The 15,982-nt window shown below is 39.5% G+C and overlaps 1 protein-coding gene across 1 annotated transcript in view; it reads right to left on the minus strand.

The window, feature by feature from the left end:
- CA10 (carbonic anhydrase X) overlaps positions 1-15,845 on the minus strand; it is a 160,213-nt gene extending 144,368 nt beyond the window's left edge. The window contains exon 1 of the mRNA XM_010002683.1: positions 15,785-15,845. Within this exon, the coding sequence (XP_010000985.1) occupies positions 15,785-15,845 (61 nt within the window). The remainder of the gene's footprint in view (positions 1-15,784) is intronic.
- Between the last annotated feature and the right edge of the window lie 137 nt (positions 15,846-15,982).

The raw sequence follows: 15,982 nt of genomic DNA on the forward strand, positions 1-15,982 counted from the left end.
CAAGGCAAAGAGGCCACATAAAACACTTGTAATATCTCAGCATCACCGGAGTTTAACCTGGGAAGGCTTTTACTGGAAAGCTTACAACTCGGCCAGCTCTTTGTTACATAGTGGGGTTTTTTCCACAGCTGAAGACCTTATAAATGACAAAACCATGCAAAGCAAAAGCAGATTGTCTTTTTGGCAGGAAGTCAATGTGCAAATACTAATGAAATAATCCCAGTAAGCAGTCAGACTCCTCAAAGGTCAACAGCTATGCAGTAAAGAACTTTAGAGCATTTAAGTTATTAATAATTTTGTCTTCAAGGATTCTGACAGTTTCTGTGCTCTAAGTTAAGAGTTTAAAACAATAAATTAAGATTTGATGACTGAATAGTCAAGCTCTACATCTATATATCTGTGATTCTTCAGATAAGAAGATTGTTTGGTTGGAAGCTACCAACCTGATTCCTATCTATTTTAGGACCAGAACCAAAAGCAAGTACAAAAGTGGACAGTCATCAAAGCTCTTTCTCATTTGTCTCTGGCAAAGCACATTAGGAAACACCCAATCTCAATGCTACATTGATACAAATATCACCACAAAAAATGTGCATGTATGGTAGGCAATCTTATTGCCTATGCTCAGAAATTGTACTGAATACATTTAAACTGGGTTTACTACATTCATTTTAGCCTCTTCCAAATAGACAAAATCATTGTAAACCAGGTTAATTTCATTTTATGAGTGCCTGTACAGCTTTTGATAGCCCTTCATTGAAACTGATTAATTTAAAATTGCTTTTTATTTCATTTACTTTTAGAACATGAAATATCCCTAGCCAAGTTAAAATCATGAACAGAAATACAAAATATTAGGAGATATTACTGAATTTCCACTCCACGGTGTGCCCACTTAGACCAGGTCAAACATGGAAGGGTTCAAGTGTTTGTTTCTGTAAAAATGGTTGGGATAGATCTCATTTCCACCTAATATACTATCCAATTTTTAGCTTCTTCAACCCTAATACAGGTCAACTATGAAAAAAAAGTGAACTAGATCCTAACCTTCCATGAACCATGGAATCAACAACAACTTAACCTTTTTGATCTAACACTTTACTAAAGAAAAGAAAAGCTTAAGAGAAACAAGAAGGAAGTACCCTATTTCTGGCTATATTGATGTGTTTGGAATTGCTAGTCAGAGCCCATCAGTTCCAAATGAGAGTAATAAGAAGCTGAAATGAGAATGCTTATCTGCTAGCTGGATTTCTGCATCCCTCACCACCAATTTGAAACGTACAGAAGGTGAATTCCACACTGGCACAATGCCCTTTTGACTTGCACATCAAAGTGCTGCCTCTTAAGACTGATACATTCAAGTTGAGAAAGCCTAAAAGCAACATCTCTGTATCTTGTATGTTTAAAGAGTGTCATCACTGCAGACAGGACAAAAAGAGCTAAGCATCATAAAGAAAGTGATCTCAAGGAAAAGCAAAGGTGGCTCAGATAACACATGTAAATCAAGGTGGAAAATTAAGTGTTACAGATACATAGGTTTAATGTCCACCATTAAGACATTTATATAGAAGGAAAGAGTTGTTGACTACAACAGTGTCAAAGCACAAATGCAGCAACTTTGAAAGAAACACAGACATTTTACCCAATCTCTGAGAAAGTGGCACATACCTAGACTTGGCTAAATTAGAAATATTTCACCAACGTGTTCATATCTCTACTGTTACAGGACTCAAAACACACTGATAGTGAAAACTGTTCATGAATAGCACAGTAAATTTCAACCTTCTAAGTGCTTACTGCAGTATTCCCAACATCTCTGCAGTCCTCAGAGAGGTGTAGATGAAGATTTAATGAGCAGTGCCTACCATCTGTTAATATTGCCTCTAAGAGCAACAGAGAAAAAAGCAGCAATACCAAGAGTTTAAGGGATGGCAGAAACTTTAAAAATATAGGCCACCACTAATAGGGTTTTCTGTGTATGACTGCTGTAAAAACAAATCCCCCAAAATGAGCAGAATACATCTTCATTTTGCAACTGTTCAAATATTTAAGTCAGTTTTAAAACTGGATTGGAACCATGCAATAAACATTTAGGTTAACAGAGCTAGTGGGCATTTAATTTCTGTCCAAAAGCCAAACTCACCAAAATGCCAAATCCCAGAACCTGATCCTGCAGTGCCCATGCAATGGGCTGGCTCCATTCACTAACAAACAGGATCTGACTGTTTATTAGTTTACACTCAAGCCAAGTGGGTAAAAACTGCTATCATTCTAATAGAGTAGTATTTCTCTCCTACTCAATGGGCTTGTAAATAACAACTTTGGATGCTAGACAGTGGACAGCCAAGCCCCTGGTCCCTAAACTGTCTCAACAGAGAAAGTGAAGTATGACAGCACAATAAATTTTGAGCTACTAGCTTGGGTAATTCAACTTAACCCCGTGAAGCCATTCAGTAGGCAGTCACAAATGCATTACAGGGATAGAGAGAAACTACCTGGTATCTCTTCACTCAATAAATGCTTCCTTTTTGAATCAGGTTATCTGGGAAGGACTGCTCAGTGGCTAGCAAAGGTGCTAGCTGAAGGCCAGGGTACTGTTTTCCACCCTACTGTGGGCCTAGAATGTACACCCAGGTCTAAATCACTTGAACATGCAGTTGAAGCTTCAAAGCCTGAGCTTCAAAGCCTGTCTATGAAGCTGCAAACACCAATTCCCTTATGTCGCAAGTTTAATCGGTGTCTGATCCTCATAAATGAGTCTTCTCTAGAACATGACCTGAGTACCGGCCTCTTGTTTAGCTGGTGTCAGGTATTCCTGTCATAAATAAGAAGGAAGTAACTTTTTCCTTTCAGTTTCAAAATACCTATTCTTATTCATCTGTTGACCTCAGTGAGTTTGACTGTAGTTTTGCTGATTTCCTATAGGATAAGGACTGCATTTCCTAATAGCTGGCAAGACAATAATCTTTTTCACCTAGTCATACACATTTCAGTCGTACATTAATATTTTCTTCTTCCTCAAGAGAGCTTTGAGAAATTGCTAAAAATCAATTCAAATGCTTTGGGTTTACTTCCACAGTCCCAGTTTTATTTGAACACAATATTAAATCTGGAGAGAAGGAAATAACTGGAGTCCCATTGTTGCACGAGGAGTTATCTTTGGCCTGTTTTATCCTACATAGCTTTTTGACAAGAACAGATGTAAAAGCTCTTTGTAGCCCTTAATCAAGACATACTATTACTGAGATAACCAGGAGGAAAAAGAATAAGCCAAGTCACCAGGGTTCAGAAACTGAGATAGTTGCATGAAACAAGGGTTTCTTTTAACCACCAGAATTACCTGACAGAATTATAAGTCAATTATAAAAATACATTACCTTGCTGTATGTTTGTATAAACATGTAGCATACATTTGTAGTAATTTTATGACATACTATCCCTTTACATCAGAAATGCAATTTTAAAAAAACCTTTTTTTTCTTTACATTTTTTTTCACTCAGGCAGAACTTCTTACACCTGCACAGAAATAAAGTACCAAAATTATGTCAAACTGTCCTAGATCTCTGGTAATAGCCCTGAGCCTAAATGCTGCAAAAACTGCACTCATTTAGAAAACATAGTTTTCCAAAAGCTTGAACAGCCATTTCACTTTTGTCCACATCTTCAAATGTCAATAAAACCCACTTAAGGGGACAATAACCACTGTTTAAGGCAGACAGACTGAAAGGAGATAGTGGCTATTTCGACAGTTAGGGACAGTAACAAAAAAGTAAAAGCAAGATTTAACTTCTCTTGTTCTTATTTGAGCTTCTACTAATGTTAGCTCATAACTAAACATCATAAAGCTTTCTTCATCCACATTCACCTAAAATGATACTCGCTTTTCCTGTGCTATGGGATAGTATAAATAAAAAATAAAAAGTTCACTTCCATTCAAGAGCAGCCAAGATCACTGTCTCAAAGAGCAATAAATAATAGGATTCTGCTAACACTGAACATCAAGAAAGATAGTTAAAACCATTACAAACCCATATCTCTCCGTAATTTAATGATCTATAGGTTCAGTCAATTTAAAAGATCTAGGAACAGGGGTTTAGTGGATTAGTAACAACAGACCATTAATCTCTGCAGCCTCAATTTTAATCCAGCAATGACCAAAGTGATTGAAAATCATTCTGACCACATGACTAGTAAAGCTCCTAAGCACAGTTCTCTCATATACCTGAATCCCAGCAGCAGAGGTCACAGTATGTTTCTAATGGGACTATTCAAGAGACCTCCACATATTACTTAACTAAACTCAATGCCAACATTTTTGGCAGGGTAATTCCACTGCACAATGCCTCTGTGAACTAAGACTAAGATTTGAAGATACTGTTTCACACGTATTTTTAGCTGATATTAGCAAAGCTTGGTCTTTTCTTCCCTGGCAAAGTATCCAAAACAAATGTGTGTAAAACAAATACTTTTTTGTTTCTACATAAGATTTTTAATAAATGGGTAGGAATTGTTGACTGTCAAGCAAATGCCAGGAGATTATTTCTGTACAGTTTATATAATATCAGTGAAAGTTATACCCAAGACACATGTTCTTTTTAGGGAGCCTTAAAAGGAAAATGCCTGACTGCTTTTTCAGATAGGCTCTTTTATTACTGCAAAGTATTTAAAACCACAGTAGATACAGAAGATCCCTATTACATACAGTAAGGAATTAAAAATGGGAGAGTTACAAGCATTAGTTATGAGAGTTACTTGCTGCTGTTCGTTAAGCATTAGCCAAAGAGGGAAAATGGCTGGAAAAAGCTGCAAAATACATTTGTATCATGTTTATGTGTTTGGGTTATACCTACCATGTAAAACATGAGGAATTTTTCTACTGATGCATATTAAATATGCATCCAACCTTCTCTCAGCAGTAGAGAGGACATGTCTGGATTTTTTTAGTCCCAGACAAAAGAATAGAAAGGACTTCAAGGACCACTTTTGGCACCACCTGGTAGAGTGGGTCTTCCTTCATCACACAACGTGGCTGTGGCACTGTCCATCCACAAGTCATGCCCTGCAGCCCCATAGTCCATGTCTGTACACTGAACCTTCTCTTTGTATCAAGACTAGAGGGCTGAGCAAAAGAAAATTAACATTTCTGCTGGAAAAGAGGTGAAACAGAGGTTGGCACAAAAAATGCTTTATGCATTACCACTCATCTCTTGATATTTCCCTTTGTAACTTTCTTGTTTTGTTTACCATAGTCCAAGGGAAATCTGTTTACTATTGTGAAAAATGGTGTCTGTTTCATTCAGGACATTCATAAAGTGGGAATTAACAAATTGCAATTTAGATTATTTTAATTCTGATTGTACACTTTCTCTTTCTAGGTTAGTCACACTAGAAAAATCTGTAACTTTACCACACAAAAAACAGATACGATTTTACCTGGATCAAAAGCTATTTTCTACAAAACCATATAATTTAATCAGAGATTATGAAAATTTCTGCCCATTTTAGCTGGGCTTTTCCAAAGAATTTTGTATTACTTGCATATTATACCACTGCTACTCCTTTTTTTTCAGCAAAGCACTTCAGCACATCCTTAATCTTTGCTGTTTTATAAAATTGCATATCAAAACTCAGATATAGCAAAAGACTTAAGTATGTCTTTTTAAAGTTTTTTATTATGCTAAATCTGTGTACTAATGTATAACAATACAAACTAAAGAGGATGACTAAGTTTTTAGCCTGCAAGTATGAAAACAGACTTATGCTACCTAATAAAAATAAATCATAATATTTATTGCTCTATTTTGCATCCTGTTCCACAGAGAGCTAAGTATCTGTGACTCTAGAGCAAAGGCACAATTACAGACTGGCAAAGATGAATTGTTAACAACTTGGAGAGAGTGCCAGGGGGCTGCTGAAGGTAAAAAATTATGCATCTGCAGATAACTTTAAATCCCACTTGCAATTACTAACTGCCACACAATACCCTCAGGATCATCTGGGCAAATGAGAGGAAACTGTGGATTCTTTGTAGATTACTTTGCTATCCAGCAGGCACAAAAGAAACATACTGTAACAATAAGATACCTCTTATAAATATGAATGTGAACACACACAAAAAAAGTCAAATGGTGAAGCCAGGTGAATATACTGGAAAGTAAAAACAGGTAGTTACAGACACCATGGGTGAAGTGCCCTGGGGTGAGGATTTCACCACACAGCATATCCAAAAACTAACGACCTTGTAAAGGGACCTGCTAGTCTGCTGAGAGAGCAAATTTCAAAGAGAAAATTTAGGGCCAAAACCTCTAGCACCCTTAATTTTCTGTTGTCACCTACATCTGTGCTAAGTTGGTGTGAAACATGAGGCAAAGTGCTGCACTTTGAGGAACCTATTGGCTACTTGCAGTCACAAGAAAAACATAAAGAGACTAACTGAATGAATGTTAATAATTTAAGCAGAATTAAAGCAAAATTCATATGAAATGTTTATGGAGTAACCTTTTCGGGTGCTGAATTTTACCTTAATATCATACTAACTCTTGAAAATCAATTTAAGTTATATTCTAATTGATATAATTCTTAAATATACCATAATTATACCTCATGATAACTTCACTACTATTACAATGAAGTGAAAAAATACCTTGTAATACACAGGCAGGGAGTGAAGGAGAGATCCAGCCTCTGAGGGGACACACCAGGCCCTGTTCTGTGACCCTTCACTCTCAGGGGAGTCCCACAAGTTTAAATACTGAGGATAAATCTAGCAGAAGCAAACTGCATGAAGTCAAGAGGCAAGGGAGCAGAAATGACCACAAACTCATTGTTCAGCTGGGACTTAGGTTCTATAGGTTTTAAAAATACTCATTTTATGTTTCTTGGAGCCGGTTTCATCCTCCACTGAATTCATCTGGCGTGCCTGGCTGCTGCTGTTGTCCTTCCCGCCAGGAAACGAAAGGCAGCGTTAGTGTGTAGCTCACAGAAATCCTTTTCATGAAGGTATTTCTAGAAGGAGTTTGCAAGGGCCGGCAGTGCCGCAGGGGCAGCTACCATCTTGTGGGACACAGCCTCTCGTCCTGAGGAGAGCAGGTCAGCCACCCTCCTGCCAGCACCACACAGGGCTGAGGTGAGGAAACGTCCCCAGCGAGGACTCAGACGGGTCAAGCTGGTCAGTCCAGTCAGCGAGCTGAGGAGTAAAGCAGCTGAAGGCAGCTCAGAACAGCTGAGGCACCAGACGTGGCTTCTCACAGTTCTCTCCAAAGCCTGACCAAAGACTGGCAGTCAGGGATCAGAGCTGGTGTGGACAAAGCAGCGGGACCCCAGAGCTGGGGGACGTGGCTGCAGAGCCTGTGGGCTCCTCCTGGGGCCTGTTGCTGCCTTCCCGCCTGACCCTGGCTCTATGGAGACCCCATGCCCCCTTGTTTCAGTGAGGTGAGTTGCTGTCTCAGTGAGGTGATTCAGTGTCACACTGTGACCAGAAGCAAGGGGTAGGGTTATTCTAGTGCTGCAAGGCAGAAATGAGAGTGAAAATGGACTGTAATTACTTAAATTGCTGCTGGGTGATCTTTCACCTGACTTTTTACCTCAGTTTCTCCATCTGTGAAAGTGCGGCCAACACCGCATGCTCAGTGCAAACGGTTCCCAGCTTTGCCACTGAAAATAGTATTTTTTTCTTTCTTTGTGACTGAAATATAACAGGGCTCTTCTCATTCATACCTTTCATTCTTAGAAAAATCTAGACGGCACTATCCCATTCAGAGAAATTTCAGTCACAGAAGTTGTTCTCACACTCATAGCAGAATTAGGATCAGCAAGAGGTCAATCAAACACCTTTTCATTCCAGAAGCAGCAGACTTTCCCTTCCATAACCGCAGCTTCCCACATGGGAAATTATACACCTCACCTCCAAATGGTATGGCTTTCCACCTATGTATGAAAAAATAGCTCATTCTCCATAAAATGTCACTTTCAAGGGACACTGTTGAAGTATTGTTACCCCTCTCTGCTGGTGAGCACAAATCTTCAGCATTACCTTTTTCCTGAAGAAAGTTTCTTTTCTCTGCCACAATGGCAACTGCAAATTAATGCTCTTTGTGCAGGCCCTACTATGTCACCATGCCAAGCAAAATTTAGCTGTGGCAGAAGCAGTTCTTTGTAACTGGCTCCCTCAGTTACCCAACCACCATCCTACCAACAGCAGAGCTATCAGGCAGAGTTTGCTGGAGGATGGGATCATTCCAACATCACTTCAAACCGGGCAGTTTTCCATAATCACTTGTACCAAAAGACCTTTCTCTGTCACTAATTATCTTTCTCTTTTAGTATTAATACAGCAATTTCTGTAGGAGTCCTGCTGTGCTAGTCTTTCCACTCGTGATAGAACAAAAAATCTCCACTTTGAGGATTATTCTTGAAGCAGAATAGGGCACTACAGCAGTTAACAGTAGGAAAGAACTTCAATTGGCAACAACCCACAAATCTGACAAGAGGATGATTTTTCAAAAACCCTGTTTTCCCTCTAAATTCATCCACTGAAATGCTACTTTCAAAAGCTAGAGATGTCAACACATTTAGAGAGGAAAAAAAGGATAACTTTGCTTAGCTTCCTCCTTCCTGCATGAGCTTATAAGAGACTTTAGACCAATCGGTGCACAAATCTCTCTGTTCTATACTTAAAAGCCACGCAACAAACACACAATATTCTGAACTTGATCAGTTACAGCACTAATGATAAACTGATGAAAAATGTCAAAATGAACATACAACATTATGGGTGTTATCTATCTTTATATTAATTTTAGTATTTTCTAAAAAAGTGAATTCTAATTAGTTATTTATGAATTAGAGCTGCTGTGATGTTTTTCTGGCAATATTACATCAGATAAAACTGTGTTGTCCATAACTAACTGTCATCTAGTTTTGTCTGCTGCTTGAGTTGGTAATGAGATAATGACAAAACAGTTTTTATATAGTCTCCTATTAACAGCCCAGATGGGCCAATCATCCACTTCAGTTTTTGCCATGTCAAGTTTAGCCATAACCAATGAGTAACAATGAAAACAGCATCTCCCTCCTCTGCTAAATTACAACCTTTCAACCAAGTAAGAAAATGATACTTTGACCAATACTGACAAATAAACTAAAAAGCCTTTTAGGATCAGAAGGAATTCCTTGTTCATTGGTGTACAAGGAACATTCATAATGCAAATGGAAAGCCATTTCAGTCCTTGCTGAATTTAAAATCTTGTTATTGTAGACTTAAAAACATAAACCTTCCCAAGAGTATCAAGGACAAAACTTCTCTATGACATCAGTTATATTTAAAGACTAAAAAGTATACCCTGGAATTGAGAGGGCTCATTGGAGTTGGGATTTGATTCCTATTTTTAGTAATTTTTGTCTTAGAGGCACGGTATCTAGTTCAATTGCATTAACAATAAGGCAAGACAACAAGGCAAAGAGGTCCCTTTGAAAACTGAGTATCTTCATCACTGAGATTTGGAAAAGAATAGCAGCAATTACCAGTTTATTTCCATTAATTTACTGGATGGAAAATAGCTCAGCATAATATGTGAAAAACTATTCATAAATGTTCTCTTCTACTACCTTTACAGATGCTAAAAATATGTGCGTTGTTTTGGCACCTTAGCGCCTATCTGGTCGTGCTCTAGCTGTAAAACTAACAACAAAAATAGAATTATGAAAAAACACAGGACACACACGCAAAAAGTAAAGCAGACATTTATAGGAAACTACAAGCCTATTTCCATAGAATTTTAAAGCAGAAACATCTTCACACCTTTTGAAAAGGCAGCAACATCTCTGAAGTGAGAAAGCATTCAAGTGCTAAGGAACTGAGAGTCTTTGGATCCAACATATGGCCTCCATCCTGTGTTTGAATGTGAGCAGGAGGATTGAATCCACGTGGATTTTCAGTAACATCAACAAACTCCATGCAGGCATGAAGGTTTGCCCACACACGTGAAGCTGTGGATATGGGACAAAGCAGAAAAGAACACTATGATGGATTGGATGCCAAAAGCTCTTAGTTACCAGTTGCATCAAGCTGCACGTTATACCTTCCTATATACCTAGAGATTACTTTCTTGCGAGTGTATATCTGTGCTATGAATAATACTTTTCCCTAGGATATTACATTTCTTACTTAACAAAAGTGCCAGAAAAAGGCCCCTTCCATGACACTATTTGAGGATAATTAACCTAGTTTCAAAACTTTTGTCCAAACATCACTATGAACCATTCACTGTTAGTTACTGATGGACTTGATTAGAGCCTTGATATTCTTCTATATGACTACTTTAGCTTGAATTACCTCAGGTTGCATAATGCTAAGAGAAGAAGAGTTAGCAGATCTTGCAGATCATTATTCAACAGATATTCCAAGTTCTGGCATAATGTACAGTTCCTATAGGCCAACTCTGTGTTATGCCAGGTAGTCAGAGCTCAGAGACTGCAGAAGCAAGAAGACAGAAAATGAAGTGCAACTCTGCTCCTAATACACCCCCAGCTCTCAGTGCCAGGAGATGCTACATCAGATGCTCAATACACAGTGGAATCCCTTCATAGAATTGTATCATAGAAATATTCAGGCTGGAAAAGCCCCTTGGGATAACCCAGTCCAACCATCATCCTTGCTCTACAAAGTTCTCCCCTAAACCATATCCACCAACACCACATCCAAACAACCCTTAAACACATCCAGGGATGGTGACTCAACCACCTCCCTGCGCACCCTATTCCAGTGTCTAACCACTCTTTCTGTGAAAAAATCTTTCTGCATAGGTTCACTTCATCTTTATGGACTTCATGAATGACCTGTCCCCTCTTCCAAAGGTCATAGACTCTCCTTTTTTCCCTAAGGTCCAGCCAAAGGTCCCTTTGGTCTTTTGGCACATGGGGACAGCCTGCTCCTGTGCCTTTAAAATTTCTTTCTTGAAGTATGTCCAGCCTTCCTGGACTCCTTTATCCTTCAAGGAAATCTCTCAAGGGACTTTGTCAATCAGTCTTCTGAGCAAGTCAAAGTTTTGCCTCCAGAAGTCTAAGATGGCAGTTTTACTAACCCCTCTCCTTGTTTCTCCAAGGATCAAAAACTCATCTCATGATCACTGTGCCCTAGCTTGTAGCCATTGATTGTGGCACTCCAGTTGTGTGATGCATTCCACCATGTTTCTGTGATAGCCACTATGTCATTGTTTTCCTGCTGTATCATGGCTTCAAGCTCCCACTGTTTGTTGCTCATACTGCGTGCATTGGTATTGATGTACTTCAGATGAGCTAATGATTCCAACACCTTTTTTCCACTGTGGGCTCCATTTCCTACCAGACCCTTCTCGTGCTTCCATGATTTCTAAACATCTGTCCTTTCTCTCAAGTGAAACAACAGAGTGAGAATCCTCCCTAGTCCACCATCCTTCAAGCCCTGGTATGTTTCTCTTGGGCTTTTCCCTAACAGGCACAGTTATCTCCCCTTCCCCCTTCATATCTAGTTTAAAGCCCTGTCAATGAGCCCTGCTAATTCTTGCACCAAAAGCCTTTTGCCCCTCTGGGACAGGTGCATCCCACCTGCCACCAGCAGGCCAGGTATCTCGTACCTGTGATCAAAAAACCCAAAGCCCTGCCTGTGGCACCAGTCGTGTAGCCATGCATTGATCTGCAGACTCCTCCTGTTTATCTCTTCATCCTTTCTTGCAACAGGTATGGAGGCAAACACTATTTGTGCTCCAGACCCCCTAACCAGCTGTCCCAGGACCCTGAAGTCTCTCTTCATTGTCCTTGGACTCCTTGATGCACAGGATTTTGTTTTATATTATCTTAACTGTTCATGATACATGATTTATGACCCCTGTGTGCTGCCAAACAGACCAAAGAAGTTACATCATAAAAGGGATCTGACTAGAAGATGATAGTGAAGGATGGAAAAACTTCCAAATAATAAAAGAGCTATAAGACTTGCATGAATTTCATCCATATTGGTTCCTGCAAGCCAAAACAATAAGAGGCAATATATCAAACCATAGGAAACCGCAAAGATGTTGAACATGCAGGTTCTATAAACCATTTTGTTGATGGATTAACAGAAAATGTACATAAAAACCTTCTTAATCAGTGCCCATGACAGTAGCATTTCCAATAAAAAAATTGCTCATGGTTTATGCAAATGACTATACAAATAAAGGTGTCAGCCATTATAGGATCAACAACATTTCACCTGAGAACACTGATCTTAATCTTTGGTGGTATTCTTATCCATGAAGCAAATACTGGACATCATACCAACAACTACTATCCTCTTTCTATGTAGACAGAATAATCCCTGTGCTATGATTCTCTGCATCTTCAAAGGAACAACAGCCAGAGAGGTCTTAATTCAGCATTCTATATACAGGACATCTTTAATTCCACTACCCTGTGTTCCTTCTATGTTTGTAGAATCATTAAGGAACAAAATCATAAAAAGCCGTAATACAAATCATAACTGTTTTTCCTCAGAGACCACAACTCATAGGAATAAATATGCATCAGGACTTAGAAGCAAAGAGAGGGCTTTCATTTCCTTATAAAGGATAGAAAAATTTTTTATGGTCCCTCAATCTGTTGTTATTTTGTATCTGCATCTGCACGAACAAACTAGATTCTTCTTTCATAAAAGCAGTTTCAAGTAGCAAAAGCCTTAATTCAGTATGTCAAGAAAACAAAAATATTCAGTTTACAGAGTTCACATAAAAATTATTTTCCAAACACAAGGGCCAGTAACTAAAAAAAATTAATTCCTAAATCTCAGTATAATTTCTTCCAAGCAATCTATCATAGACACAGGTAACGGATAAAAAACATGTTAGGTATAAAATATCTTGAAAATATAGCTGCCTCTCTTAAATACATAAAATTACTTTCCATATACTAGGTCTCACAAAAATTGTTGCATGTGAGAGACACCAAAAAGCCAATTAATTATTTATTTTAAATAAGAAACACAGCTTAAGTGCTACATTCAGCATAATTTATATTTAAACATCATGTGAATACATAGCAAAAGACAATGTGACATAATATTGAATAGATATTTAATAAATAACTTTACTAAGATGATAAACTAACTTAATAGTCTATTAAATTCAGTGACTGACATCATCCCTTTGAACAGCAGCCCTTAATAGGCTCTAATCCAAATAACCACTGAATTAGTAGGAGGGCTGTCACAGGTTTAAATAGACACTGAATCAAGCATTTGCTAATGTTGAGGGAAGATCTGTGCACAGACGGCCAGTCTTGCCTCTTCATTGCTGAAACAACTGGTTTAATAAGAAAGGGGCTGGGGGTGGAGGGGGGAAGAAGAGGAAGAAAAAAGACTACTACCACAATCCTTATTTCATGTTCCTGTAATTTGCAGCACTGTACTCGACTAGTGGTATTTTTAAGTAAGATGTTGAATGAATGTGCAGTGCAGAAGTGCTAAAAATACAGTTGCTGGAATCCAGTGTTGAGGCAAATCCTAACAGGCTTAATTACACCTTCTCTTACACCTCTATCCAAACATGCCCAGCTAGATAATATGCTACAAAACATAGTGTAAAAAAGGATGACAGAGGAAAGACACAAAGCGTTAGTGCCCGTCAGGTATCTACAGATCTTAATCCTTTTTACCAAGATGACAAATACTAAGGATTCCTGAAAAAAAAATAAAAATCCCTAGGAAATAAAAAAGAAAGGCTAAAAAGTGCACACATCCTCTGTGTAGTCAAAATTAATTATTTGAAATCACAGTTTTATACATGCAGCAAAAGCATCCCACCATTCACTTATTCACTTTATTCTTCCCCCCCAAAAAGAAAAGGAAAATGAAGATGGATATCAGTCCATTCTTAGTGCTAGAGGGAGATGGAGAGCGACGAGAGCCCCTGCAGGACTAATCCCACTGTCAGTTTCAGGAGCCTGGGTTTCCATGTCTGAAGATAAGGAAAGGGGAGGGGAGGAAATTAGGAAACACTGGCAGCTAAATGTGTGGCATAAGGACCTGCACAGAATGGGACAGCTTCTTTCTGTCTCAGGATATTACTGTGGCCAAGAAAGTCATGAGCTTCGTTTTTCCATTCTCACTGTGATACTTCAAGAAGAGCCTAATTTGAAGGGAACTGGACAGGTGGCACATCACGCTGAGCTAAATAGATAAGTGTGAGATTTAAATGACAAGAGACAGCAGGTTTTGCTGTTCTAAAGTGTGAGAGAATGAATTATTCTGATGGTACCACTGGGCACAAGTGGAAGGTCAGCCGGGGTGCTGCCAGTGTCACCCGGGTGCCTGGTAGCAGATGGCACCAGTCTGCAGGGATAGAAGAAGGGCTGATGTACCCCACAAAGCCAACAGCAACGCTATTTGCTCAGGAATAAAAAAAAGTTTTGGGGCAGATGCAGGCAACACAAATTGATACAGATGCTGCCACCCCAAATGTCGGTTTAGGTGTTACCAGCCGAAGATTGCCAGGGAGAGATGCTGCAGGGGCTGCTGGCTGGGGGCTGCAGCTGGGATCTGGCCCACACCAATCTCTGCATTGTCCGAAAGAAGCTCTGGACCTCCTTTTAAGCACCTCCAGTCTGGACAGCGCTAAGTCCACCAGGATCCCCCACCTTGCCCTGGCAGTGCCTTGCCTGTGTTGCTCATGTTCCCATTTCCGGACTTATGCAATGACTCGAGGGCAGAAGCAGCCTGCAGAGCGGTGGAACAGCGGGAGACGCAGGCAGCCTGGATCCCCATGGGGCTCCCTGAAGTGTCCCAAACTAGAAAACTGGCCACCTCCCCACTCCTGCCTCCTGCAACATAATTATTCCAGCACGACTGACATGACAAATTAACAAGGCAGCCAGGGCTTTTGCAGTACAAGGGAGTGTTTTCCCCAAGAATAAATTGTTCCAATCCTTTACGCTAGATGCCCAGCCGTGCCTATTCATTAATTGGACAAGCTCTGGTGACAACTGAAATTACCTGACTTCTACATACTGGAGGGGAGAGATCTTTGCAACATTTAAATGAGAAGCCTAAAGCTGGAATCCCAGCCACCAAGGAGCTCTTTGAATGGGGCTATTTATTTTTTATAATTAATTTTCAGAGCACGGCCACAGTAAAGCTCCTTTTAAAAGCAGAGGCACGTTCATCAGTGTCATTCCTCCCTTTTTGCAGACCCTGAACTGTGTGACAACTCTGCCACTGAACCACAAGCCTTTTAAGATCCTCAGATCAGACCAGTTTAAGAACTTCAGAAGCTATGAAATTCTGGGATTGCTGCAAGGTTGCAATTCATTATCACAATCAGGTACGATAGGAATTTTAAGCATCTCAGCTTCCTCAGTACACTGTGGTTATTTATTGCAACAAATGTATCATAATTACTACTTAGATACTGAAATTAAAGGGAGGGAGATTGACAGTTGCTGATTTCTGTCACAATGCACTCACAATACATCGTTCATGTATTTTTCAACTATTTTGATTTGGGTTTAACTCTACCTCCTGCCCCTTATTAAGGGGAAGTCTGGGAGCAACAAATGTATCATAATTACTACTTAGATACTGAAATTAAAGGGAGGGAGATTGACAGTTGCTGATTTCTGTCACAATGCACTCACAATACATCGTTCATGTATTTTTCAACTATTTTGATTTGGGTTTAACTCTACCTCCTGCCCCTTATTAAGGGGAAGTCTGGGACCCCTGTGTTTGGTATCCCCCCCAACCCCCCACCCCCCGCCGCCCTGTGAGCTGCGTACCTGAAATGCAGACGATGAAATTCGCTTGCAGAAGAAAAAGCACCTCCCAAACAATTTCCATCCTCTGATTCTCATGCCAAGTGCATCCCTCGGCGAAAAAAAATAACAAAGATCAATATCGCAGTTTGAACGATCCCAGCAAATTTCCTTTCGGACTCGTAGACTGTATTCCCCAGATGTGCTGACAACACATGTCCG

The sequence above is a fragment of the Chaetura pelagica genome, unplaced genomic scaffold (assembly GCF_000747805.2).
Source record: "Chaetura pelagica isolate M959 unplaced genomic scaffold, ChaPel_1.0 scaffold47, whole genome shotgun sequence".
In the NCBI taxonomy this organism is placed as follows: domain Eukaryota; kingdom Metazoa; phylum Chordata; class Aves; order Apodiformes; family Apodidae; genus Chaetura; species Chaetura pelagica.